The 24,679-nt window shown below is 49.9% G+C and overlaps 2 protein-coding genes across 2 annotated transcripts; both read left to right on the top strand.

Moving 5' to 3' along the window:
- The first annotated feature begins 115 nt into the window (after window positions 1-115).
- Window positions 116-5,437, top strand: Hoxc5 (homeobox C5). Its single transcript, XM_004872782.3, has 2 exons — window positions 116-2,729; window positions 3,425-5,437. The coding sequence occupies exons 1-2, from the start codon at window positions 2,276-2,278 to the stop codon at window positions 3,637-3,639; spliced, it is 669 nt and encodes a 222-aa protein (XP_004872839.1). The 5' UTR covers window positions 116-2,275; the 3' UTR covers window positions 3,640-5,437.
- Window positions 5,438-22,220: 16,783 nt separating this feature from the next.
- Window positions 22,221-24,296, top strand: Hoxc4 (homeobox C4). The gene is made up of 2 exons (XM_004872783.3): window positions 22,221-22,659; window positions 23,147-24,296. Exons 1-2 carry the CDS (start codon window positions 22,221-22,223, stop codon window positions 23,500-23,502), a joined length of 795 nt encoding a protein of 264 aa, XP_004872840.1. The 3' UTR covers window positions 23,503-24,296.
- The last annotated feature ends 383 nt before the right edge of the window (window positions 24,297-24,679 follow it).

The raw sequence follows: 24,679 nt of genomic DNA, 5'->3' as shown, positions 1-24,679 counted from the left end.
TCTCCCGCCGGCTTGGAGCAAGCTCCAAGCGCTCCCGCGTCTGCCCGCCGCCTGCAAACCCCCAGTCTTCTGCACTCGCCTTCTCCGGGAGACCGGCGCCGAGTCCCGGCCTCCGGCTCTTCCTGTGAACGCGCTGGGGGGCTGGGAGGCCTCTCAGGGCTCCGTTCGCCCGAGCAGCTCACACCCGCAAAAAAGGCCGGTTAGGATTTCGTTAGGGGCGGGGGTGGGGAGGGGGGAGCCCGGGTCGGGTTTGGCTCCAAGCTCCACACAGGCCTTTCTTCTTGCCAGTGATAGTCTAGGGTCCTGGCCTTCCGAACCCAGAGCCCCAAAAGGCCAGAAAAGAAGCACTCTGCAGGCACCAGGGTCGCCCCCGCCCACTCCCAGGAGCTTGGGGAAGGGGAGCCTCGCGAGTAAGGCCCCCCGGCCCGCGCAGGCCGGCTGTTTCCAAACGTGGCGGAGGCGCAGAGCGGAGGGGAACAGAAGACCGTGCGACTCGAGTCCTTCGGCGGGGATTGATTCAAGGACATCACGAAAGAGAAAGCCTGGAAACTGAGCTCTCGCCTGCGCTGGGACTCCTGACGTGGCCGGGACAAAATTCCTTCTTCCTTACAGCCCCAGCCGGTCTGGCTCTTTCCTTTTCTCTCCTCAAACCTGGAGGGCGAGGGAAGCATATCACCCTAGCTATCATTCAGCTCTGGCCTTCTCTTCCCGAGCCTAGCCAGAGAAACCTGAGTGAGCCTAAGGAAGAGGTGGTAAAAGGATCTCCCCGAGGGGAAAAAAATCCGCCAGAGTTTTCCAGACTCTCTAGATCCCCACCAGCGCCCCCTCCAGCACCTCCGCCAGCCAGCGGGGAGGGACGCTTCTTCTGGCAGAAGAAGAGATATCTAGGGAAGAAGCAGCCAGGAAAGAGTAAAACCTGGGACTAGGAGAGGAAGAGAAAGGCCTTCAGAGACCCTGGCCGAAGGCTGCCATGGTTGCCCAGGCGATTGTCCTGCCCAACCTCCAGCCAGGCCCTCTCCATGCTTCCAAAAAAGCTTAGAAATTGCTCTCTGCCTTCTGGATTCAGGTTCTTGGAAAGCCTGGATTAGGAGTCTTTTCCCCAAAGAGTGCAAACAGGCCTTTCCCTCTGCTCTGCTCATGTAGTATTTGTGGAGGTTCCTCTCTGTGGCCTCAAGTAACATCTATTTTCTATCTAAAGTACCTACCATCTGTACCACATGAGGATCACACACAAGGATGCAGAGCAGTCTTCCATGCCATTGTGTCTGGTTCTAGATACACACATGCATGCATAGATCATGTACATACACACACACACACACACACACACACGCACACACACACACGCACTTAAAAATGGCCCATTGCCACTCTGAGGTTCCTGGCATAGTGAAGTAAGCCAAGTCCTCCTGGCTCCTCACCTCTAGGCTCATCCCAGAGCTGCCAGTGCTGTCAGCCTCGTGACCTCCCTGTCTAGTTGTGCCCACCTAGGAACTCTCCTCTTGGGCATCCTGTCTACCTCTTCACCAGCCGAGTCCACTTTCCCATACTGATAGGCACATTCTCAGCAGTGTCGGGGCCTTAGGCCCTCTGAGGCAAAGAATCTCAACCTTTAGTTTAAGGAACCTGAGTTACACTTGGTTCTCCAACTTGGGCAGTGGCTGCATTTTTACTCAGCCATTTTTGAAGTTTAGCAGGCCCTGGTGTTAGGGAAAACGGGCTATACATTACAAAAAGCATCTCTGTACATCCTAAATGAGGCCTCATCTTTTTCTCAAATTTAAGTAGAATTTAAAAGGCCTGCCCAGGAAATCTTTGCAGCAACCACCACTTTTTCCACAGGATAGAAAATCCAGGCACCAGAAGGCTAGCCGCGCATCAGGACGCAATTCCTCCAAGTTGGCACCAGGTGTCGCTGTGGGCTCGTTGTCCCGGCTACCCCCCAATTCCAAGAACCATTTTTTCCCCCTTCCCTCTCTCCCGGTCTCACTCCCTCTCCCCCTCGGTTGGGCTTTGCCAACATATCAAGATGCGTTTCGCCGGCTTCCATCACTAACCTCCCGGAGGTCATCAAGCCAAATTTATGAGTGGCCGCTCGAGTCACGTGACTCTATTTAAGGCTCCCTTATTTGGGAAGAGCGCATAGGATAAAGAAAGAGATATCTCCACCTATAAATTGTGCACTTTGGAGAACAAAAAACCCCTCAACTTCAAAGAGTCACAAATCACCCTTAATCAAAAAGGGTGCAGAAATTTTTTTTGGGCCCTCCCCGACATGAGCTCCTACGTAGCCAATTCATTCTATAAGCAGAGCCCCAATATCCCTGCCTATAACATGCAAACTTGTGGGAACTATGGATCGGCCTCAGAGGTGCAGGCATCCAGGTACTGCTACGGCGGATTGGATTTAAGCATCACTTTCCCACCGCCTGCGCCTTCCAACTCTCTCCACGGGGTAGACATGGCTGCCAACCCCCGGGCTCACCCCGACCGCCCCGCCTGCAGCGCCGCGGCCGCTCCGGGACACGCTCTGGGCAGAGACGAAGCGGCTCCTCTCAACCCCGGGATGTACAGTCAGAAGGCAGCTCGCCCGGCGCTGGAGGAGCGAGCTAAGAGCAGAGGGGAGATCAAAGAGGAGCAGGCGCAGACAGGGCAGCCCGCCGGACTGAGCCAGCCACCGGCCCCGCCACAGATTTACCCGTGGATGACCAAACTGCACATGAGCCACGGTAAACTTTAGGACTTCATTTTGCGCGCTCGGGTCCGCCTGGGTTTTATAGGCCATGCGGGGCAAATAAAGAAAAAAAACCTGCGGCCATAAATTTTACGATCCAGGCATCAATGGCTCGTAAAACTGTCCACTAAAAGGCTTAGAGGCTGTGTGCGCCCAAATTTACGACGACATAATTGGATCATAGGAACAAAACGTGTATAAAAGGCAATATTCAATTTTTGGGGGAGAGGGAGGGAGTTAAAAAAATAGAGGGATCTGAAGGGTGAGGAGCGCGGGTCTCCAGAGCGGGGATCCCCCCGCGGCTCCCTCCTCCCTCCCCTGCGGAGCCCGCTCGGCCGTCGCTCGCGGCTCCGGAGGATTCCAGCGACTCGGGAGGGGCGGGAGGGGGGTCCCCAGTGCTCGGATCTCGAGAGTGCTTATTGTTCGGTCCGAGCCTGGGTCTCCCTCTTCCCCCCACCCCCCCTCAGCCCTCCGGCTGCTGAGTGAAGGCCGCGTTGGAAAGTTTCCTGCCTGGGCGGAGGCGCCTTTCCTGGGGCTCGGCTGGGCTGGCCCGCCCGCTGCGGCCTGCCGGGCCTGTCTCTCGGCGCTGCCTCTCCCTCTGGCCGCGGGTGGGGGCCTGGGACTGGGGTGGGATGCTGGGGCGCTGCACGCTATTCACCCCTTCCTGGCTTGGGGGGATTTATGTTCCAGAGACGGACGGCAAGCGGTCCCGAACCAGTTACACGCGCTACCAGACTCTGGAACTGGAGAAAGAATTCCACTTTAATCGCTACCTCACTCGCCGCAGGCGCATAGAGATCGCCAACAATTTATGTCTCAACGAGAGACAGATCAAGATCTGGTTCCAGAACCGCAGGATGAAGTGGAAGAAAGATTCCAAAATGAAAAGCAAAGAGGCTCTTTAGAGGCAGCAGGAAAGCCCATGGAGAGCACCCCAACCGGGCTCGGTCCCTGCGCCTTTCCTCTTCGGGTTTTTCTCTCTATATATTTTGGGGTGGGGGCAGGAGCTAGAGCTTTGGCTCCCAGGCCTCACAGACAAAAGCGCTTTTCCTTGGTATTCTGCATCCCCCACTGACCCAGGGTTTCCCCGAGGCTGCCCTCTCTGCCTGTCTCCCCTCAGCTCAGCAAAGTTCAGCTTAGCTCAACTGGGCACCTGAGGCCCAGGGTAACCTCTGCTGGGCCTTCCCAGAAGGCTGGAGCACCATAGGCTAGTGCTGGAATAACCTCAGCCTGGAACACCTCTCTGGTCCCTCAGGCCTGCCTGAGTTAAGGTGGGCCCAGCCTCCAGACTCCCACTCTTTTGTTTCTGGCTAGGCGAGCCGGGCGGCCACAGGCAGGAGAGAGTGCTTGTGCCTGGCAGAATCCCTTGCCAGACTGGGGTGCTTCCTCATAGTGACTAAACTTGGTCTTCATTTATTAACAATTTGCATATGAAAAAGGGAGAAGACTGAATATGGGCCTAGGGCCCCTGTGTTTGCCCTATCCTCTCCACATATTCTCCCCTACCCTAAGTCGGGGAACCTCCCAAGCCCTCGCCTGCTGCATGCCCTCTCAGGCCCGCAGCCCCAGCCTGCTAGCTAGCTCAGCTATTGGGGCTTCCTGCCATTTGGACCCCAGCAAATAGTCCTAGAGGCTCCTTGCTGTCCCATAGTTCCTGCCATGACTTTCTTGCCCTGCTGCCCCGTCGCTGTTGCCCAACTATTTATTGACTCCAGGTCCTTCCTGAAACTATATTTTGTCATATCAAATAAAGACAAAAAGAGAACAGAATTAAAGATGCAGTGGCTCCTGTCTGTTTAGGGCATGATTGAGTAAGTGTCTAAATGGGTTGTGAGGTTTAGGATGAGGGCCAAAATCTGTAAGCCTCCCCTTTAAAAGAAAATGTTTTTAAGCGTTTCTAGGGGCAGCAAGAAGAGGGAGGTGAAATAGAGTTCCTTTTCTGATTCTTGGTTCCAAAAAGGGTTTTGGGGGAAAGAGGAAGGCACAGGCCTCTTGTACTGGCTTTTCCCGAGCTATGCTGTGGCGTCCAAGGTATCTGAAGTTTCTAGACTGGCAGTAGCTTCCACTCCGTGCCAGACCGAACATGTGAGGACCAGTGGCTCCGCTGTGCATGGTGCATGCTCAGACTCAGGCCTTTTGGGCCTCTGAAACTCTCTCCTGGGACTAGGTGCTCCTTGAAGGAGCCTTACTAGACACAGAGGGAGGGCTGAGCCCTCAGTCTAGGGACTCATTTGGCCCCAGTAACATCCCCTAGAGAAAGTTGGTACTGCTTGGAGGTACAATGCTTGAAGGAGATGGCAAGGTATGTTTTAGCTAAGATATCAGGGGAGAGGGGAGCAGGGAGAGCAATCTGCTGGGGGCACTTGCCTGGCCAGAAATGTTCAGACTGTTTCCTAGGGCTAGGAAAATTAACCGGGATGAGAACTGCATAGAGCAAGGCCAGAGTCATGTCTGTTTGCCATCATTTATCTCAGTTCCTAAGATTTTGTTTGGAGGGGGAGGGTGACCTACTGGGAGCATAGAAAGGCAGCTAATTCAAGTGGTGCCTAAGGCTGGCCTAGGCCCACTCTGTTCTGCACAGCTCCAGGCTCCTGGGATGGGCTGAGGGAGGAAGCACTTTGCAGGAGAAACAAATGTGGGAAGGGTCCATAAAACTTTACTGCATTTCCTCTCCTGCCTCCCACAATGGGGTGATTTCCTGGAGCCTAGCCTAGGCCCCCAACACTGTTGGGGTGGGGGTCTGGAGCTGGGCTAGTAGCTGCTCCAGCAGCCAAGAGGGAAAGGGAGCAGGGTGGTTCTGGGGAGGGGCAGAGAGAATATTTATGATTATTAATGCTGATGCTCTTTGGATTTATTATAAGGACTGACTCTGTCCTTATCCTCCTGCCTAAGCTACCTGTCCATCATTTTTTAGAAGACCTGAGAGCCTTTTCTTGCTCCACACTTAGCACATAGGAGGTCTCATGACATGTTTTTGAGCTGCATTCATGACTACCACCCTTACCCTTCACACTGAACTCTGGCCAGGTTAAGGCATCAGTAGTGTTTCTCTTCAACTTGCTCAAAGCCGGTCAGTCCAACCCACCGGCACCAACTTACAATCTCTCCCCCACCCTCTCTGAAATAAAATGTGTAATTTTCTTCAGGGAGTTATTTTAATTTTTTCTCCATGCTGAGTAAAACTATTGGGCGAGCAGTGAAGCATGAAGAAGCACTGGCATCTCCAATGGGTACCAGTTAAATAAGAAAGGGGCTGTGTCATAGCACTCACCCGCTCCAGCCTCCCAAATCTGCTTCTTCCCTAGGGGACAGACCAGGAAAGAGAACCAAAGGCTTTTCCCTGGGAAGGGGTAAGGCTGACCAGACCTGCCGGGCCAGGTGCAGCAGCCCTGCTGTGCACTGACTGCTCCTCCCAGCAGGATTTGGGCCTCTCTTTCCCCGAGTTGCTGAAGAACTGACTAGGCTGGGCCAGGCTTGGGAAGACTCTGCTGTGCCTACTTGTTCTCCTCCCTCCTGTCACAGTCTGCAGGCCTGCTCCCAGGCTCAGCCTCAGCTTCAGCGGAGCCTTGCAGCAGCACTCAAGCCAGAGGCCCCAGAAATACTCCCCTGCGCTGGGGGCGGGTGAGGCCCAGACCCTTGATCTCTCCAAGAACAGAAGCTTCTGCTTAGTGTCTAGGAGTAGCTGTCCCACCCGCCAGCCAGCCTCTTCACACAATCTCCAAGAACCAGGGTTTGGCATTGCACTGGGGCGGTAAGTGGTAGGCCTTCTGGGTCCCAAGGAGACCGTGAAGCTTGCCTTTCCATTTTGCCCTGGATCCCACCCACTCTGGCAGCAAGAAAGAAGGGGATGAAGCATGACTTACCTTCCCCGGGGGAGTGGGAAGAGGGGACACGGCCCACTCTGAGCATTTAGAGGAGAGAGAAGGAAAAAATAGGAAGAAAAAAAAATATCAACACGACCTCGAAGGCGACAGGTCCTTATGGAAATAAGTAAGTAAATAAATAAGGATCCATCCTCTCCTTCCTCCCCACCCTGTAAGGGGGTGTGGGGGTGGGGCAAAGGAGCAGCACGAGGGCTTTTTAGTGTAACTGAGCATTAGAGAAATAGGCACAGCTTCTATGTGAATTTAGGAGTTTGAAAGTTTTGGAGGTTATTTATGTGAATGGCCCGAAGGCAAGCCCCTGAGTGGCTCTTGGGGGACCACGTGATGTCATTAAACCAAGTTTTATGGTGTAGGGAGAGCTGACAAACCCACAATATATTTACATCATATATAATCTTAACTGTCCAGCCACGCAGCTGCTGGTGAGGTTTAATGCTAGGACAGAGGGCCTGGCAGTTAGAGGGGATTACGGCGCTGGGGATGATGGTGAGAGAGGTTACATCTTGGAAAATGAATCCCAGGCGAACGCTGTAAGTTAATTCTCTCCCCTTCTGAGACCTTTCCTTCCATTTACCTAACTTCCACCTCACCCCTTGAGAGAAGGTAATTCCCACTCATTAAGGGGAAAAAGGAAAAGCCTCGCTAGGCCTCCCCAGGCAGGGATGGGAGAAGGGAAGAAGCTGCTGGGAATTAGGAAGATGGGGGAACTGACTCCTCAGACCAGGCCTCCTCCCTCTACTCCTTATTCCCTCTGACTCCAAGTCAGCTTGTGCAGGAAGAACCCTTGGCTCTTTAGATCTCTGCAAGATCTCTCAATCAGGAAGAAAGCCTGAGGCAGAGACATGGGTGTTTGGTATTTGTAGGAATGTGTAAACTCTAGACCAGTGCAAAGTGCCTCCCTAGGGTCCCCTGTTCCAGGGAGGGGAACAATTCAGCCCTTGGCCAGTGGCCCAGAGTCCAGGCAGAGGAGGAAGCTGGAGAGAAAGATAGGGAAGGAGCCCTCTGGAGCTGCAGAGTACACAGGCTCCTGCTTGGACTGGCCCCAGAGTCTCTCCTCTCCTGCGCACCATTAGGCAGGGGTAGTGGGTAGCTTCTCAGTCTCCAAAATCTGAGGTCTTAGTTTGTAGGGGCCATTGTGGTTTTTGATTCCCCCTGCCCCTAGCTGGTGGGGTCTTCCTTGCCTTGGCTAAAAGTAGGCCCCAGGAGGTCTACAGGGCTCTTTCTGTGAGTGTAGTGCTGCTCACTGGACATGGGAGGAGGGAGTCGATGCAGTGTTTGCTAGGCTGGGAAAGCTTCCCAACCAGAGGACAGAGTGGCCTCTAGGGGATGGAGCTAGCAAGGTTCAATGTGTGCACTGTAAGGGGAGGCAGTTCTCAGGTGGGGAGCCTTTGGGTTTCTAGGTAGGAGCAGGAGAGGAACTGGGCATGGGAGGTACAGTGTCCTCCACATCTGTGAATGCAGACACCCCTCCCTTTGCGCACAGCACCTTCACAGGGAGCTAAGCCAGGAAAGTGATGTGAATTCAGTCCCCTGTGAACTGGGAGGGATTCATCAGGGCTAGAAAGGGAAGGGGAGCAAAGGGGACAATTTCCTGTACAGGAGGCCTCCTTGGGGTGAAAGGGTCTTGGTGTCTGCTTGCGGAGAGGTGCAGTTGAGGAATGGAGAGGACATGCTATTAGCACCACCCAGGCCTCCCAAACCAAGGACTAAAGAAGAAAGAAACAAGTAGAGAAAGATAGATCAGGTCCACTCAGGAAGGACAGAGGCCCAAAGAAAAAGGGAGTCCAAGCCAAGCTTCTTTGTAAGGAGTGTAGGGCTCCCTGATCTCAGGCCTCAGTCCTCCGACAAGATGTGGCCTCCCTCAGCCTTCTCCCAGACACCCTTATTTCCCTGGGAAGCCTTAGGATCCTGGATGATTTTTTCCAACAGTTCATTCAAAAAAACTCTCAGGTTCTCCTCTCCCCTTTACCTGCCCTCCTCAACTCTATTTTCCCACCAGTCTGTGATCTTAAAGATTTCTAGAAACTTTCCTATCAATCCAAGCATCAGGGAGATGGGAGTTTCCTTTGGTCTATAACTTGACTCTAGCCCTTCCCTCCAGCCTCCTCAGGGCCCTAGCAGAGTCCAGTGGTCTTTAACCAGGAATTTAGCCAGAGCCAAAGTCCCACACTCTAGCTAGATTCCACCATGCTCCTTGACCCCAGGCAGATCTTAGTCCCATTTCCTTTCTGTGTGGAGGGTGTGTGAGGGTGCTGTATGTTTTACAAATTTACACACTGTCTCTTGAGGCATTCAATGAATTCCTGACCCCCTTTTCTGTTCTTTAGGCTCAAAAGTTTCTTTCAAATCTCATCCCCTCTTCCTGAAACAATAGAGCTTCCTTCCTTTCAAATAATTTGCCTTGGAATCGGGTCAGTTTTTTACTGTTTTTCAGGTTTCACCTGGGAACAGGAAAAACACAAAAGGGACCTGAGATTTTTGATCACCACTGCCACTACCTAATCTCAGATCTCTGGAGAGGAGGGGGATGGGCAGGCAATCAGAAGCCAGCTGTGCCCTAGACAGCCAACTGTGCTCCTGGGTCTTTAACTTAGAAGAAGTCAAGCAACCAATCAGGAATGCTCTCTGTATGAGGACACATGACCCCCATCAACCAATGGGCAAAAAGTATTTGGGTCTCTATGTCTTGCTTTTCCCCTCCATTTTTCTTCTTTCTTCCTCCCTTCTCTCTCTACTCCCTCACCTCCTAGATTTGCCCTATCTCAGATTCAGAGGGAGGAGTGATCCTGAGCGTATTCTAGCCCCCTCCCTCTGCCCCTGGACCAGCTCTGAGTCATCTTGGACTTGTGTTCTTGTTTTTTTTTTTTTTTTTTTTTTGGTACCAGGGATTGAACTTAGGTCCTTGCGCTTGCAAGGCAAGCGACGGAACCACTGAGCTAAATCCCCGGCCCATGTGTCCTTGTTTTTTTAACAAAGTCGTATGCCAAGGTCTATCTCAGTTGTACAGAGATCTGAAGTTGTGGAAGCATCATCTAGAGTAGCCTCATGTTTGCCACTGTGATCCTGTCCAATTCTCTGCACTTTAGAGAAAAGAACTCTAAATTAGGCTATAGTACAAATGTGAACTATAGCCCTGAATTCAAATTCTGACTAACATTACTCTCCATACACTTACCTTTTAGAAGTTTTCATTTTCTTCTGATCCTCATGAGAACAAGCCTGGCAATTAGAGGAGACCCCTTTTAATTTATTTTTGGGAAGTTCTCCAGGAACCACTAGCTTTATAAAACTGTCTCAAGCATGATTGAGGAAGGGAACCAAAGTAGAGGTTGTTTTTGATAGTCATGTTTGGTACCTCTAGTTTGTCAAATAATTTTGAGCCAGTTAAGAGAAAGGTAAAGAGTAGACACAAAGGATCAGGACCCGCTTCACTCTGCATTTATTTTAAATTTTTACTTTTATTTTATTTTGTGAGACAGTCTCTCTATGTAGTTCAGGCTGGCCCTGAACTCACTATGTAGTCCAGATTGGCCTCCAACTCACAGAGAGACTCTTGCCTTAGCCTCCTGAGTACTGGGATTACAGGCATGTGCCACCATGCCCAGCTTCTTCATCCTCCATTTATATGAGTATTATGAGAGACTAGGTGATGATATGTGTCCTGGCCAAGTTATCAGAGACACAGCCCACTGAAAGTGTGGATTTTGGTTTTGTGTTTACTTGGGTCAGAACAGAGAAGCAATGGGAAAGAAATTTTTTCTGAGCAAGAGCATCTGATAGCACAAGAATATGTGTATGTGTGCCAGAAATACTTGTGTTTTCTGAACAACTAGGTGGGGCCTGAGCCCATACCCTGCTTAATCCAGACCCAGGCATTCTCTCCCTGCCCTCTCCAAAGCTTTATTCCAGGGTAGTTTTCTGCTTAGTTGCCCCCAGCCCCTGTCCACCCCTTCTTGTGATCTTCTTCACTCCTTAACCTAAAGAGCAGGAGTTCTGATGGGCTATGCTACCTAGACCTGTAAGCCTTCATCTGAAGGCATTAAGGATAGGATGTAGGGGTGGGAGGAATAGCTGGTTTTGGGCAGGGCTTTGTAAACACTCCCCTGCTTGTTTGTCTTTTGAGTAGGAGTGTTGAGGACAATGTCACAGGCCAGGTAAGAAAGATTAGCAGGAGAAGCCAGAAAGAAAACAGATCTTCTCAGAAATCATTGGGATCCCACTTCCCAAGCCACCTTCAACCACACTGCTCCATTTGCCTCTTTTATGAGTTAGAATTAAAGCACATACTCATTTTTCCCTGGTGGAGGGTATGATAGGTAGCTTTGTCTGAGACCAACTCTCCCTGTCAGTGAGACCTCTCACCCTGGGCTTACCAGATCCCATCATGGGTGAGGAAAGAAAGACTGGGCTAGGATGGGGTTGAGTCTGTCCACATGGGCACTGGGAAGAGAAATTTTTCAGAGTGCCTCAACTACTTTTAATGCCCAAGTAAATTGTATCTGTGTCCCTCTCTGTCTAAAACTGCTTTGCACTGTTTTGGGGGTGTGAGTGCTGAAATATCATTGTCCCAGGTTTAACTCTGTGCCCTTTTTGCTGTGGGAACAAGTACCATCCTTCTGAGCCTGCTCTGTGGTGGAACTATAGCCCTTGAAGGCTTTGGAAATGGAGAAGAAAGAAAACTTGGAATCAAGTTAGGGCTTTTGGGGTTAGGGATTCAACATAAGGAGAAGACTCTGCTGTTAGAGGGCCAAGTCAGACATACTCGCTTTATTGGGTTCTTACAACCTTTAGTGATGTGTCCTAATAAATCACCCTGGCTGCCTTCACGGGGCCCCAGGAGCTCAAGGAAAAGCCAGGAAGGGTCTGGGCCCAGGAACTATAGTGACAGAGATATTTGTCCTTAAGCCCCATGGAACCCTGGGATTCATCTCCCTCTCCCATACCTAAGGCTTAGAGAGGGACAAAAGGGAACTTGTGTGTGTGTGTGTGCGTACACATATAATGTGGGTCTTAGGAGGGTTGAACCAGGTCATCCAGGACCTTGCTCAGAATTCTAAGGACACCTCTAGAAGCTATGATAGAGGTTGCATAAAAGGCTCTGGGGATGCTGGGATACAGGAGCAGGATACTTCCCTAGTTCTACCATGATCTGTGGCCCCATGGGAGCTGAATGGAATGTGTGGGCTCACTTCCTGGGATCCTTTAAAGATCCTTAGTTCCCTTATCCCCTCTGCCTGAATACCAAGATACCTGAATATGAGAAAGGATCTGTGTAGGTGTCTACATAAGGTTCCATAGTGGTGAGGGTGAGAAGCCTGAGCTAGGAACAGTAAACCAGCCTCCAACCAACTTCCCAATCCTCTCCCACTCCATTCTTCCCATCAGCCCTGGCTAGAAGCCATTTGTCCTCCCCACCCACCCCCACCCTCCAAGCCTTGGGTTTGAAAAGTGGAACACCTTCATAGAATCCAAACTCTTGGTAACCCTCAATGTCCTGCTTGCCCAGATTGAATTGTGTAGAGCTGGAGAGCCAGGGAGAAACCAGAGGGCAAGATCCTTATGTGATTGAATGCCCCTTTTTTGCTGTTGCAGATGCAAACTCTAAACCCCTTAGGGCTGCTTCTTTGTTCAGACTTTGGGAAAATTTTTTCTAGGAAATACTCTTTAAAATAGTCAACCTTAGGAAAACTATGAGAGTGTGTGTGTGTGTGTGTGTGTGTGTGTGTTCACGTGTGAACAAGGGAACAAGGGAAGGGTCAGGTCCCTCATTTCAGATTGTGTGTCATACCCCCTCCCCTGAGTAGAGGATGGGGGCATGAGCCAGGGTTTTATTGAGGATGCTTTTCCTGTTGGGAGTTGAGATGGGGTCATAAACACCTAGAGGAGGCTGTTTTGATCTAGAGACTTCTCAGGAAGTAGCATCTGAGGTTTTGCTTTGTAAATCACTCTCCCCTAATCTGGCCAGCTAAATTGGATTGCATTCCCCAAACCCATCTGAAGCCCCTCCCTGCCTACCTTCCCAAGCAAACCAAAGGAGAAATTCTTTTTTTAAAAAAGGATGGGGGTATTTTGAGAGTCCCCTGAATCCTCTGGCTCCAATAAGAAGAGTCAATTGGTGATCTTGTTCAAAGTTCCGGATATAAAAATTGCAATTTTTCATCTTTGGCCCACGCAGACCCTAATCCTTCAACCCCTTACTCAGAAAGGAACTAATCTGAAAGGTAAATAGCTTCAGAGCCTGACTATAGGTATCGTGATTCCTACAGGCTCTCCTCTCTTCTGGGGCTTCCTTCTCCCTATTACCTCTTAACCAAGCCCCAGACTCCTTCTTGATAAGCAGGAACTGAGATGTGGGAGAGAGCTCATGAAAGTCACAAACTAGAGGAGATGGGAGTGGGGCATGTAAGAGACCTGATCTAGCTCCATGAGAATAGAGGAAACTGCAGTCTGTGCCTGGGCTTCATGCAGTTAAGGTGGGTGCAGGTGTGTGTTAAAGCTTACAGGCTTTCCATATCTTGTCTACCAAGCTGTCTCCAAACCAAATATGTTTTACTTTCATGGCTCCATTTTGTAATGATAGTGAGCCTTCTTCCCCTCCCAAAAGACATCCTGAGCCCTTCAGGTCTCTCCCTGCTGAACTGTGGGACTGGGCTGGAATACCTCAAACTCACAAACACCAGAGAATCTTCCCCATTCCTAAGATACCAGGCAAGCACATGCATCTTTATAGAAAGCTGAGGTCTCCTAGAGTGAAAATGTATTTAGAGATTGTTCTATGTCTACATGAGGCTATATGATTCACACCCCTTCTGTTCCACATTTAAATGCAGATTTATTGATCTTCAGATTTATAGATCCATAGTGAACATAACAGTGCTCTGATTCTTGTATGCACATTACCTACCAATCCTTTTATAATAGTTGCATATATATGCTGGGATATATTGGTATTGCTCTCTCTAAACATCTAAATGAATATTTGAGGTTTTTTTCTCAGCTGGAAAGAATTAAGCATGTGTTGCTCAATCTCTATTTTGAAATTTTTATCTAGATTTATTCAAGGGTCCTACCCTATAAATAGCCACATACTGATGCTACCTATTTGGAGATGTTTATAGCCATTGAAGGCTTTCTAAAAACTTGAAGTGTTTGAACATGTTTAGAGACAGTTCACAATGCATATATCTGTATGTAGGGCCGTAGGTCTCCCTCTAGAAATTAAACTTACCATACCTCTCTGTCTCCTTCTGTCTCTCTGATCTATAAAAATATCCAGTGAATGGGGGTAGGGAATGAATATATTTTGGATATTTTGTCTATTAAAGAAAATGATTCCATCGCTATTTACAAGGCTGTCTCCATCTGTAGTCCAACTGAGTTACCTACTCCCTGAAAACCCACTCTAGAAATTAGAGCCTACCTCCTGGCAGTCTCTGTGACCTGAGATCCCAGCCCAGACTCCCCAACTTGCAGTACTTCCCAAAGCAGCCACCAAAGATAAGGAGCGGAGAAGGGGAGAGTCCACTTCACAGTTCCTCTTGGCTTGCAGGGTGAGAGGCTTGTAGGTCTACACACACACACACACATGCACACGCACACGCACACGCACACCTAACAGGGTTTTTTTTGAAATTTGGAGAAAAGGGTGTTTAAGACCCAACTATTTCTGTGGGGCCCAACGATGCCAGGGTCAAGGCACAACCAGTAGGTGTCACTTCCCGAGTTGTTCTTGGTGCCCAGAGCCCAATTAAGTGGGCCGCCTCCCTCGTGGCGCCTCGCTCTTATCGGCTGGGATTGATGCCTCCTCAGCTCCTGTATATCATTTCCAAGATTTTTTCTGTCCAACTCTCGGCTCCTTTGGCTTCTGCAGCTTTGACTAATGATTGCTACAGATGCCAACGTCTCCAGAATCCTAATAGCAAGGCAGGCGGACTCTTATTTAACCAGCAACATTGCTGTGGGGGAAGGGGTTAGGGGCAGGAACTGGGGTGTTGTAGGTCAAGGAACAGGGAGAAGGTTGTGACTAACTGGAGCTTTGCTGAACTTCCTCAATGAGAAAGACTTTTCAACCCCCTCTTCTCCCTGAGGGGTATATATATTATATTGGGTGTGTGTATATATGTATATATATATATATATATATATATATATACACATAATATATATGGTTACTAGCAACTCATTGCTACTTCCTTAGAAAGGATCAAAGAATGAATAAACAGGACATGGGAGAATAAGCAGAGGAGTATTTATTAGGTGCAAATAAATGAGAGATTAAGCATGAAGCCAGCAGTTTGGGGAAGAAAAGAGTTTCACCTTCCAGATGAGAGAAAGGAAAAGAGGCTAGCCACGATGAGAGAAGGGGGTCCTATTCTTTATTTTTGTCTTCCCTACCTCCCCCTACCCTAAATTCACTTCTCTCATAAAGTAAACACCTTCTCTTTCGGCTCACCTGTCCCTGCTGTGGAGGGGGCTGAACATCGTGTTCCTGGTTGTGAGAGCTCAAAGCCACCCCCAAGGCTCCTGCCGGGTGCTGGGTGCCTGCTGGGGCTGCCAGGGTGAGGGGGCCTCTGTCTGAGGCTGTGGAGTGAAAATCTGATCCGACGGCCTCCTGCGGGTTAGGGGCTGCGGCCAGGACCGCCAGCCCTGCGGTCCTACTGGCGCTTAGTGACGTAAAGTTGTGGCCGAATTTGCTTCTCCTGGCGCTTTTGGCCTCCAGCGCGAGGCCCAGGTGTTTAGGGACGGGGCCTGAGCGCCCTGTGAGCCTTGGGCTTCCTGGGGTCTCAATCTAGACCTTTGAATACACACTTTATTTGGGTGAAGACAAAATCACAAAAAGGCAGAGAGACCGGCTCCGAAGCCAGGCACGAAGTGATAACCCAAGGAGGGAACATGCTATCAAAGAATAATGGAGCACAACATAATTCAGAAAAGCGAATGGGCAGGACCACAGTTTGAGTCCCGCGCCGAGGGGCGGCTGCAGACCTGGCCACTCCGGGCGAGTATCGGATTCCGTGGTGAGGCCATTTCGTGGGAAAGTAGGGCGAGGCGGCCGGGGACCCCGACCCAGGCCGCGCACTGCTCTCAGGCCACGCGCCCCAGGGTCGTCTTGGAATCACAGCGCATCTGGAGGACTCGAAATACAAAAAGGGAACCGAAAGATTTAAACAGTCGGAAGCAGAGGCATCCCGAAGCGGCCCAAGCGAAAATCAATCACGTAATTAAAACAGGGAAGGGGCGAGGCCCGAGGCTGGGGGTCCTTGTTCGGAGGAGGCGGCCAAGGTGCGGGCCGGGCTGAGGCGGGAGAGCAGCGTGGGGACCTGGCTGGCCCGCCTGCCCGGCCCGGCCGAGCGCGCGGCAAAGCTGCCGAGAAGTTTGTAACAGATCGCTATTGACTCCTGCTTGGCCGGGAAAAGCAGACTGTGTGCCCTCTCCCAGGCCGGATTCTGAAGCCAGCAATAGCCGCTTCTCCAGCTTCCCCATTTTTATGGGGTTGAGACGCGAAGTCGCAGTTGAAGGCTGCTCCCCAGATCCCAGTGGTGCCACGTATTTACCGTGCCGAGGCAAGTTTGTCTAAAACCCAGGTGGCACCGAGATGCTGCTTCTGGGTTTGAGGGGTCTGAGGGAGGGAGGGAAGGAGCACCCTAGTTTCAGGCATTTACATATTTCTTTCAGTCTTTATCCCTCCAACCCAGGATTCTAGGCAAGCAGGAAAGATTCTGACCTGTGAGACAGGCTTAGAAGGGGATGAGAGGCTGGTGAGCTCTTTAATTTAAGGGGAAACTTTGGGCTGAGCAAACAGGGTCCTTGTAGGCAGAGAAGGAGAAGGCGCAGTGCCTGGAAGAAGAGAAAATAAGGCACACACGTCTCTCCGTTTCCTGAGGGGAAGGTCTTTTTATTAGTACTGAGGTTAATAATGGTAATGATCTGGTATGGCTGGGTCAGCCGCCAGAGACTGCGCTCTGCAGTCCCTTTTCCCAGAGACTTCTCTGGAGAAGTCAAGGGCTCCCCAACTTAGCTGTGGCTGGGGAGAATAAAATAAATATCCTCCCCCTTCCTTTGCACTTTCCTTTCCCGCTCCTGAGCACCCTAGAAAAAGAGGGACCGGATAGTATCTCCACTAGTCTCTATCATTTTCCTCTGTTCCCTGCAGTTTACCAAAAGGCAGCCCTAGGGCACTGGGCTTTCCAGGAGAACCGTTATTGTGAAGGAGCAGAGTTCAGAGTTTGGCAAGTGGTTACCCAACCAATTCTCCTGTATTCTGACTCTGACCCTCGAGGGGACTCAAGATTCCCTTCCCTCCTCCGTGGAATTTTCCTCTCCCCTTAGCCTTTCTCATCCTCCGCTTTCCTTGGTCCTGGGTGCCTAATTCCATGGGTCTTTGCCAGCTCACAGGCCGAGAACAGATTAGGGTACCTTGAGATACCCCCATAGACCCCCAGGTGTTTGTAGTCTCCTTTCCTCTCCTCAATTCTGGGAGCCCAAGCCAAAGAGCCCAAGCCAGGGAGCCCTCTGTAAATTAAGGCCAGCCTAATTTCTAGATATTTTGAAGCCACATTAAGGATCCTTTAAAAGTAAAAGTCTTCCCCCTGAAAAGAAAGTTCAGGTTTCAAATCTCCAGCACAGCAAGCCTCCAACATCCACGAGTCCGAATTTTCAACAACAATAGCAACAACAGTATTCATAAGAAAAAGTAAAGCTTGTATCAAAGAGAGAAAGAGGCACCCCAATCCAAGCTTTAGAGGGGATAATAATCCAGCACCATTGGATGGGAGTGTTAGGGCAGTGAGGCTGGGATGAGCAGAGAAGGGGGTGGGGAACCCAATGTCTAACTAACAATTTCTCCAGCATAAAAATGAAACATCAAATTCGTTAGCCCAAGGCCTTCATTTTTCCCCTTCCACATTATAACTAGTTATTGAACTCGCTGGAAGATCTAAAGGCCATTTGCGAAGAGACAAATTTCAATGGAGTTTCCCCATCAATAACCCCATGGCAGTGACCTATTGGAACAAGTCAAACACCCGAGGTGAAATGCAGGTCACTCTGTCTAACCAATATTAAAATGCGGCCACTTTTTAAAAAGCCACTTTAAACAAGATTTGAGGAAAATTGAATTCCAAGGAAGGCAAGGCAAGGCAGGGGAAATCCACAAGCGGACCTTGCCTATGATCTCCGAACAAACAAGAGAAATTCATCTTTAATATTTTAAAGGGGGCAAATTAACATTCCATGATTGCTTTTTTGAGACTATAAGCCATTCCAGGAGGGAAAAAAAAAGGTTGAGTATTTTCTGGTGACACGTTCGGGTTATTAAAATCATTTTAGACCAATTCATTACTTTTACTGACAAGAGATTTAAGAAAAAATCAATTAAGCATTTGCATATTCTTTTGCATACATTAGCCCTGCCTGCTGGCATTAGAAAAGGACAAAAACACACATATATCTATGTTCACACTCATCCATACACAAAAGAAAAAATGGTATAAGAATATTGTTTTAGTTTGGGGTTTTCAAGTTGCCTGAGGGAGAAAAAAATCAAAATGAAATGAATTGCCTGATTACATAACATCCAAAAGTCAATTTATTTGAGGGAAAAAAAGGAGACATGCTGCAATTTTAATCCCTAAAACAACACTAACAACAAAACACAAAACATCCACACATACATATACAAAAAAAAAAAAACCCTGCACTTGGGAGAGTGGGAAATAGAATAATCCTTATTTTCCTTCTCTTTGCTCTCCAAATCCTGAATTGGTTCTCCCATTTATTTTTCTCCCTTAGAAAATCCAGGGAGTGTGAGAGGTGAGATTTTAATGCAGCACAGAATCTGTGGAGCCGCTGAGATCTCAGCCAGCAGCTTGTTACTGGGGAGGGGAGGAATATGGGTTATCCAACGGTCAGTATGGTAATCTGGGCACAATAAGGCCTCACACACAATGGACACATATTTTTCTTCAGTGGTGTCAGAAGGGAAGCGCTTTGTACTGAAACATGTTTCCGAAAGAGAAACCAGATCGAGATTTAGAAAGGAGATGGGGTGTGGGGCTGTGTGCGGAGAGCATTTGGATGCTGGAAAAGGTGGTCTGAGAAAATATAAAATAAAATTGGGCAGAGCGAGGTGAAGGACAGAGCAGAGGTGGAAGTCCTTGGGCTGGCAAGGCAGGAGGGGAATGGGAATGCACAAAAGAAGACAGGACCAGATACAAGGATTCATCACACGTGAGAGCCGCTTTAGTACCCCCTCCCCATCTCAAGTAAGCCATTGCTGAGTGCAAGAGCCCTCTGAAAGGATTTTATTTCCATGCTTATAATAATATCCAGGTAAATGTTTGCATGTGTATGTGTGATGAGGTATTTTATCCATGTGATAGGCATCTTCCTTTCTGTTAAGCTATAGGAGCCCAGAGCTTTTGTTTTTTTGTTTTGGGTTTCTTTTTGTTTTTTTTTTGGTAAATGATGTAGATGAGTGTGGACACATTTGGGGGAATCTCCTAGGCGTCATTTTCTGGATATTCATTTTGAATTAGCCTGGAATAAGAACTCCACATATTTATAGCCATATAAGGAACATTTAATATTTTAATAAATATTTATAGCATGTATGCATATATATTTGTTAACACTAATAGTCAAAGCCAGACTTGATATTCAGTGGGAGGCACCTGAAGCCTCTGTGTCTATTCACTCATACTAGCCCAAGAAGGTGTTCTCAACCTACCTGCAGGAGCTTAAAAACCTGGGTTGGGGGATGGTATGGTGGGTGATGTCTTGGAAAGGCACCCTAATAAATCCAGGAGGGTGAAGATTAAAGAAAAGAGGGTTTAGGCAGGGAGCAGCGTTGGTAAAGGCAGATGTAAAGGCTAGGAGGAGAGCCAAGTAGATAGCCCACCTTCCCAGGTGTGGAAGAGAATATTCTCGGGCTGGGATAGGGTGGGACAGCCACATCAAGGTGCCTGGCCCAGAAGGGAGATCAGGGGTGGGGCTGGAAGAGTTTTGCCCACTCTACCAACCCTACCCTCACTTTACCAAAGTTCCATGGAGATTTGGACCTCCCCGTGGGGCAGTCTGGAGCCACAGTTCAGAGTTCAGTTCAGGATTCAGTAGTGATTTTCTCCGGCCCTCTCCCAGCAACTTGTAATTAACCCATCCCTACCACCAACAATTACAAAAAACCTTCAGAGGACTCCCCACCACCATCAACCAAACAGCTGCCTCCCCCTCACTCACAGCCACAAGTTCCTCTTCCTACAAAACAGCCAGTTCTCACACTAAGAAGGTCCAGGTACAAGTGGGCAAAGGTTCTCCACCAACTTTGGGAGTTTGGGGATCTCCTACAAGATGGTTGACCCCCAGGGCACCCAGGTTCCCTCAGCCAGTGGGGAGTAGGGGGGGGCAGGGCCCTGTGGGACTGGGCAGTGGCCCTAGTGCACCCAGGCTGGGGTAGAAGCCTGAGCACTGCAGCAGGAAAGGCAGCCAGGGTTGCAGGTGGGCACTTGGTCTCTTTGGGCCTCACCCCTGGCCCAGCTTCCCTCATATTCCAGCCCTCAGGGTGAGCACTAATTTGGAAGTGAGGACCCACTTCTATATCCCAAAGGTAGTAAGAGAAGGTTGGGAATCTCCTGCCTTCAGTCTCCCTCTCACAAGGGCTTTATTTTTTTCCCTTTCCTCTCCTCATTCCCTTAATTGCAGATGTTCTAATTAAACCCTCAAATAGTTGTTATGCCATTTTAAAAGGTACTTATTCAAGTGTCAACCAGGCTGGGCTGGGAGGAGGCAACGTAGGGCGGCGAATTAAAGGTAGATTGACTAATCACGGCGGCGATCATAATAATAAAATCAGAGGGAAAAATCACATTAAGACTTTTCGTGGAAAGGAGGGAGCAGGCAGCCAGCGGCCGCCAGCCCTGCACTGCCGCCGACACAAAGAGTGCGGGCGATTCCGAGAGAGAGAGACTGATTTATGACGTTTTACAGCCCTATAAAAGCTGTAGCGATGAGGCAAGCGCTCCTACCACCGCTGGCAGATTTAGTCTAATAAATAAAACATAAACAGTTAACTTTATGTGTCACTTTTATTGTTATCAAGTAAAATATAGCCGAGCCCCGGCAAGCTATGATTTTAAACTATAATTGTTATCAAGTACAACAAGGGGACCCGGCTCCCTCCCTGGGCTTTCCCTTCTGTTACCTTCTCCAACTCTGAGTTATGAGAGATCAGTTAATTGGAATTGGTGGCATGACGTGGCCACCTCTAGCTCAGGGAGGGGGACTGGGAAAGCAGCCCTTCCTCACCGCCCCCCCATGGCCCTGACACCCCCATCATGGTTTGCCTGTGAATGGCTTGCAGAAGGGGGGAAGGGACAGGAAGACACTGGAGACCCCCAAGGCCTCCTCTGCCTCCCCAGCTGGGTGACCTCACCCCTCCTTTTTGGAAGGCAGCCTGGAGCTGGCCCTTGGGAGTACGTGTTTACATGTAAACACACGTGTTACATGGATACAGTATCTGGCCTTAAGCTAGCCGGCGGTACCCAGACAGGCCTTCCTCTCTGCTAGGTCCACCCTCTGTGAGAATGGGGAAAGGTGAACTCTCAGGGTCTTGGCTAGGCAACATCACAAGGCACTGACTAAGAGCAGAGCAGTCCTCTTTGCAGAACTCCTTAGGAGCTAATATGGGAGGTCCTTGTCAGAAATCAACAGGCCAGGCAGCATGGAAGAATGGAAACCTGAGCCAGCAGTAGAAGAGATTCTCTGCTTCCGGGCTGGGGCTGGAAGGGCCAGTGGGTAGAGGGGAGGGCAAGACTCCTAAACTCTGCTTTGCCAACCACTTCCTGTCTCTCTTCAGAGGGGGCTCAACCCCTAGACCTCCAGAAATGACGTCAGAATCATTTGCATCCTGCTGCCTCTACCTGCCCAGTCCAGCTGGGACCCTGCCTCTCCTGCCCCATGGCCAGAGGGTTGGGTGAGTGTGTAGGGGACAGGGGGCTGGACTTTGGGATCCTTGGATGTGGGGGGGCTCTCCAGCCTCCTCGGCTCAGCCGGGGGGGGGGCCTCACCATCCAACCTCCACTCCAGTCCTCATTCAACTTCCTCTTCCTGCGAAAGAGGGGCGCTGCCCGGTGACCTATTCAGACTGAAACAGGATCGCCATGAAGGGAAACCGCTGGAAAAGCTCTGAAGCCAAGGCCTTCGAGGCCCACTGGAGGCCGAAGAGGAGACCCTGGGCGGGGGCTGAAGAACAGACTTCCGACAGCCCCCCAGTGCCCAGGCTTTGGAGGGGAAGCTGGGAGCTTCCCATCTCCTTCTGCAGGGGAGGGCTGTCAGTCTGGCAGGGTGTGCACTGGGGGGCATCTTAGCCCCTGCCAGTCATCCCCTCATCACCTCCCCCCAGCAGCAGCACCACCACACACACAAAAAATTGGATACATTTTGAATAAAGCGATTCGGTTCCTTATCCGGGGACTGGGTTGCTCCGTGTGATTGGCCGGCGGAGTCACATGGTGAAAGTAACTTTACAGGGTCGCTAGCTAGTAGGAGGGCTTTATGGAGCAGAAAAACGACAAAGCGAGAAAAATTATTTTCCACTCCAGAAATTAATGATCATGAGCTCGTATTTGATGGACTCTAACTACATCGATCCGAAATTTCCTCCATGCGAAGAATATTCGCAAAATAGCTACATCCCTGAACACAGTCCGGAATATTACGGCCGGACCAGGGAATCGGGATTCCAGCATCATCACCAGGAGCTGTACCCACCACCGCCTCCGCGCCCTAGCTACCCTGAGCGCCAGTATAGCTGCACCAGTCTCCAGGGGCCGGGCAATTCGCGAGGCCACGGGCCGGCCCAGGCGGGCCACCACCACCCCGAGAAATCGCAGCCGCTCTGCGAGCCGGCGCCTCTCTCAGGCGCCTCTGCCTCCCCGTCCCCAGCCCCGCCAGCCTGCAGCCAGCCAGCCCCAGACCATCCCTCCAGCGCCGCCAGCAAGCAACCCATAGTCTACCCTTGGATGAAAAAAATTCACGTTAGCACGGGTAGGCAACTTTGCTTTTTGCTCCCCCTCCCTCCCCTCTTCCCCGGCGCTCTCCACCCTCCCCGGCCCCCTCCGGCCCCGTCCTCCTTTCTCTCCTTCCCCCTCTCTCTCTCCAGGAGCGACTCTGGGTTAGCACAATTGAACTGGATTTACGAGCGAGAATGGGTAATTACATCCCCCATAAATTTTATGGCTTAGCTACTCTGGGCAGTCCGAGCCATGTGCTACGATCTGTTATGTATGTGTGAAAACTATGCTCGCTTTCTAAGGGCGCATAAATAATTCAGTGTCGTTACAATGAGGATTCCCCTCTTATTACACTACAAAGTCTCCAGCTTCCTTCAACTTCTTTATAACCCATTTAGCTTGATGACTTTATTTCCACCACTCCCTCCTCCTGTTCCTCAAAGCTGAGGATGGGGTGAGGGTGGGGGGGAGCCTGCTGCCTCTGAACCCCACTATTTGCTTTTCCCTCCCCTCCCTCCTAGTGAACCCCAATTATAACGGAGGGGAGCCCAAGCGCTCGAGGACAGCCTACACCCGGCAGCAAGTCCTGGAATTAGAGAAAGAGTTTCATTACAACCGCTACCTGACCCGAAGGAGAAGGATCGAGATCGCCCACTCGCTGTGCCTCTCTGAGAGGCAGATCAAAATCTGGTTCCAAAACCGTCGCATGAAATGGAAGAAGGACCACCGACTCCCCAACACCAAAGTCAGGTCAGCGCCCCCGGCCGGCGCTGGGCCCAGCACCCTCTCGGCAGCCACCCCGGGCACTTCTGAAGACCACTCCCAGAGCGCCACACCGCCGGAGCAGCAACGGGCAGAGGACATCACCAGGTTATAAAACATAACTCACACCTCTGCCCCCACCCCATGCCCTATCCCCCCCTCACACACAAATTGACTCTTATTTATAGAATTAATATATATATATTTTTTGGTTCTTTTCTCTCTTCCTCCCGCTTCCTCCCTTGTCAATTCCAAACAGACAAAACAGATAAACAAGCCCCCTCCCCTTCTCTCCCTTCCACTATTAAGGACCCTTTTAAGCATGTGATGTTGTCTTAGCATGGTACCTGCTGGGTTTTTTTTAAAGGCCATTTGGGGGGGTAATTTATTTTTTAAGAAAAAAGCTGGAAAAATTATATATTGCAAGGTGCAATGGTCTGGTTTGGGCAAATTTCAGGGGAGATGAGGAAAGAGAAAAGGAAAGGGAGATTTTTAAGCTAATTCTCATCATTCTTCTCCTCCTTACCCCCTCTTTCCATAGGCCTTTTGCATTGAAAATGCACCAGGGGAGGTTAGTGAGGGGGAAGTCATTTTAAGGAGAACAAAGCTATGAAGTTCTTTTGTATTATTGTGGGGGGGTGGGAGGAGGGGGGAGCACAGCAGACAAAGCTAAATGCATCTGGAGAGCCTCTCAGAGCTGTTCAGTTTGAGGAGCCAAAAGAAAATCAAAATGAACTTTCAGTTCAGAGAGGCAGTCTATAGGTAGAATCTCCCCTCACCCCCCATCATGGTTATTGTGTTTTTGGACTGAATTTACTTGATTATTGTAAAACTTGCAATAAAGAATTTTAGTGTCGGTGTGAAATGCCCCGTGATCAATAATAAACCAGTGGATGTGAATTAGTTTTACCTCAATGTCTGATGGTTTCTTTTCATCCCCTTCCTCCTGGCCTGGTAACATCCTACCTTCTCTATAATTGCCTAAGTTTACTCTAAGCAAACACACAAAGCTTAACTCTCAACTCCCAATTTTCCAATGGCCTTAGAAGAACCTACAAGGGGGTTGGGATAAGGGATATGGAAGATGGTGGGTGATTTATCCTGTTCTTTTCTTTTTGAGTCTGCAGAGAAGCCAGACCTGGGGATTCTTACAGTGAAGTGGGGGAGCCACTTTTCTACAGTTAGACACAGCCCCTTCTTTTTGTTTGTTCCTCTCTCCTCTTTTTTCTCCTCTTTCTGTCAAGTAGGTCTGCTTAATCTGCAGACTAGAAGGCAAGTCTAGGGAGTGGGAA

The sequence above is a fragment of the Heterocephalus glaber genome, unplaced genomic scaffold (assembly GCF_053883595.1).
Source record: "Heterocephalus glaber isolate CG9 unplaced genomic scaffold, H.glaber_assembly_v1.0 deba00001060, whole genome shotgun sequence".
In the NCBI taxonomy this organism is placed as follows: Eukaryota; Metazoa; Chordata; class Mammalia; order Rodentia; family Bathyergidae; genus Heterocephalus; species Heterocephalus glaber.
Note: the sequence above shows the minus strand (reverse complement) of the source record. Positions and strands in the feature narration are given on the sequence as shown.

Excerpts from the sequence above, each read along its gene's own strand:
- Hoxc5 (XM_004872782.3), top strand. The coding sequence starts at position 2,276 with ATGAGCTCCTACGTAGCCAATTCATTCTATAAGCAGAGCCCCAATATC. Across the intron at positions 2,730-3,424 it reads CAAACTGCACATGAGCCACG|AGACGGACGGCAAGCGGTCC; the intron begins GTAAACTTTAGG and ends TTTATGTTCCAG.
- Hoxc4 (XM_004872783.3), top strand. The coding sequence starts at position 22,221 with ATGATCATGAGCTCGTATTTGATGGACTCTAACTACATCGATCCGAAA. Across the intron at positions 22,660-23,146 it reads AAAAATTCACGTTAGCACGG|TGAACCCCAATTATAACGGA; the intron begins GTAGGCAACTTT and ends CCTCCCTCCTAG.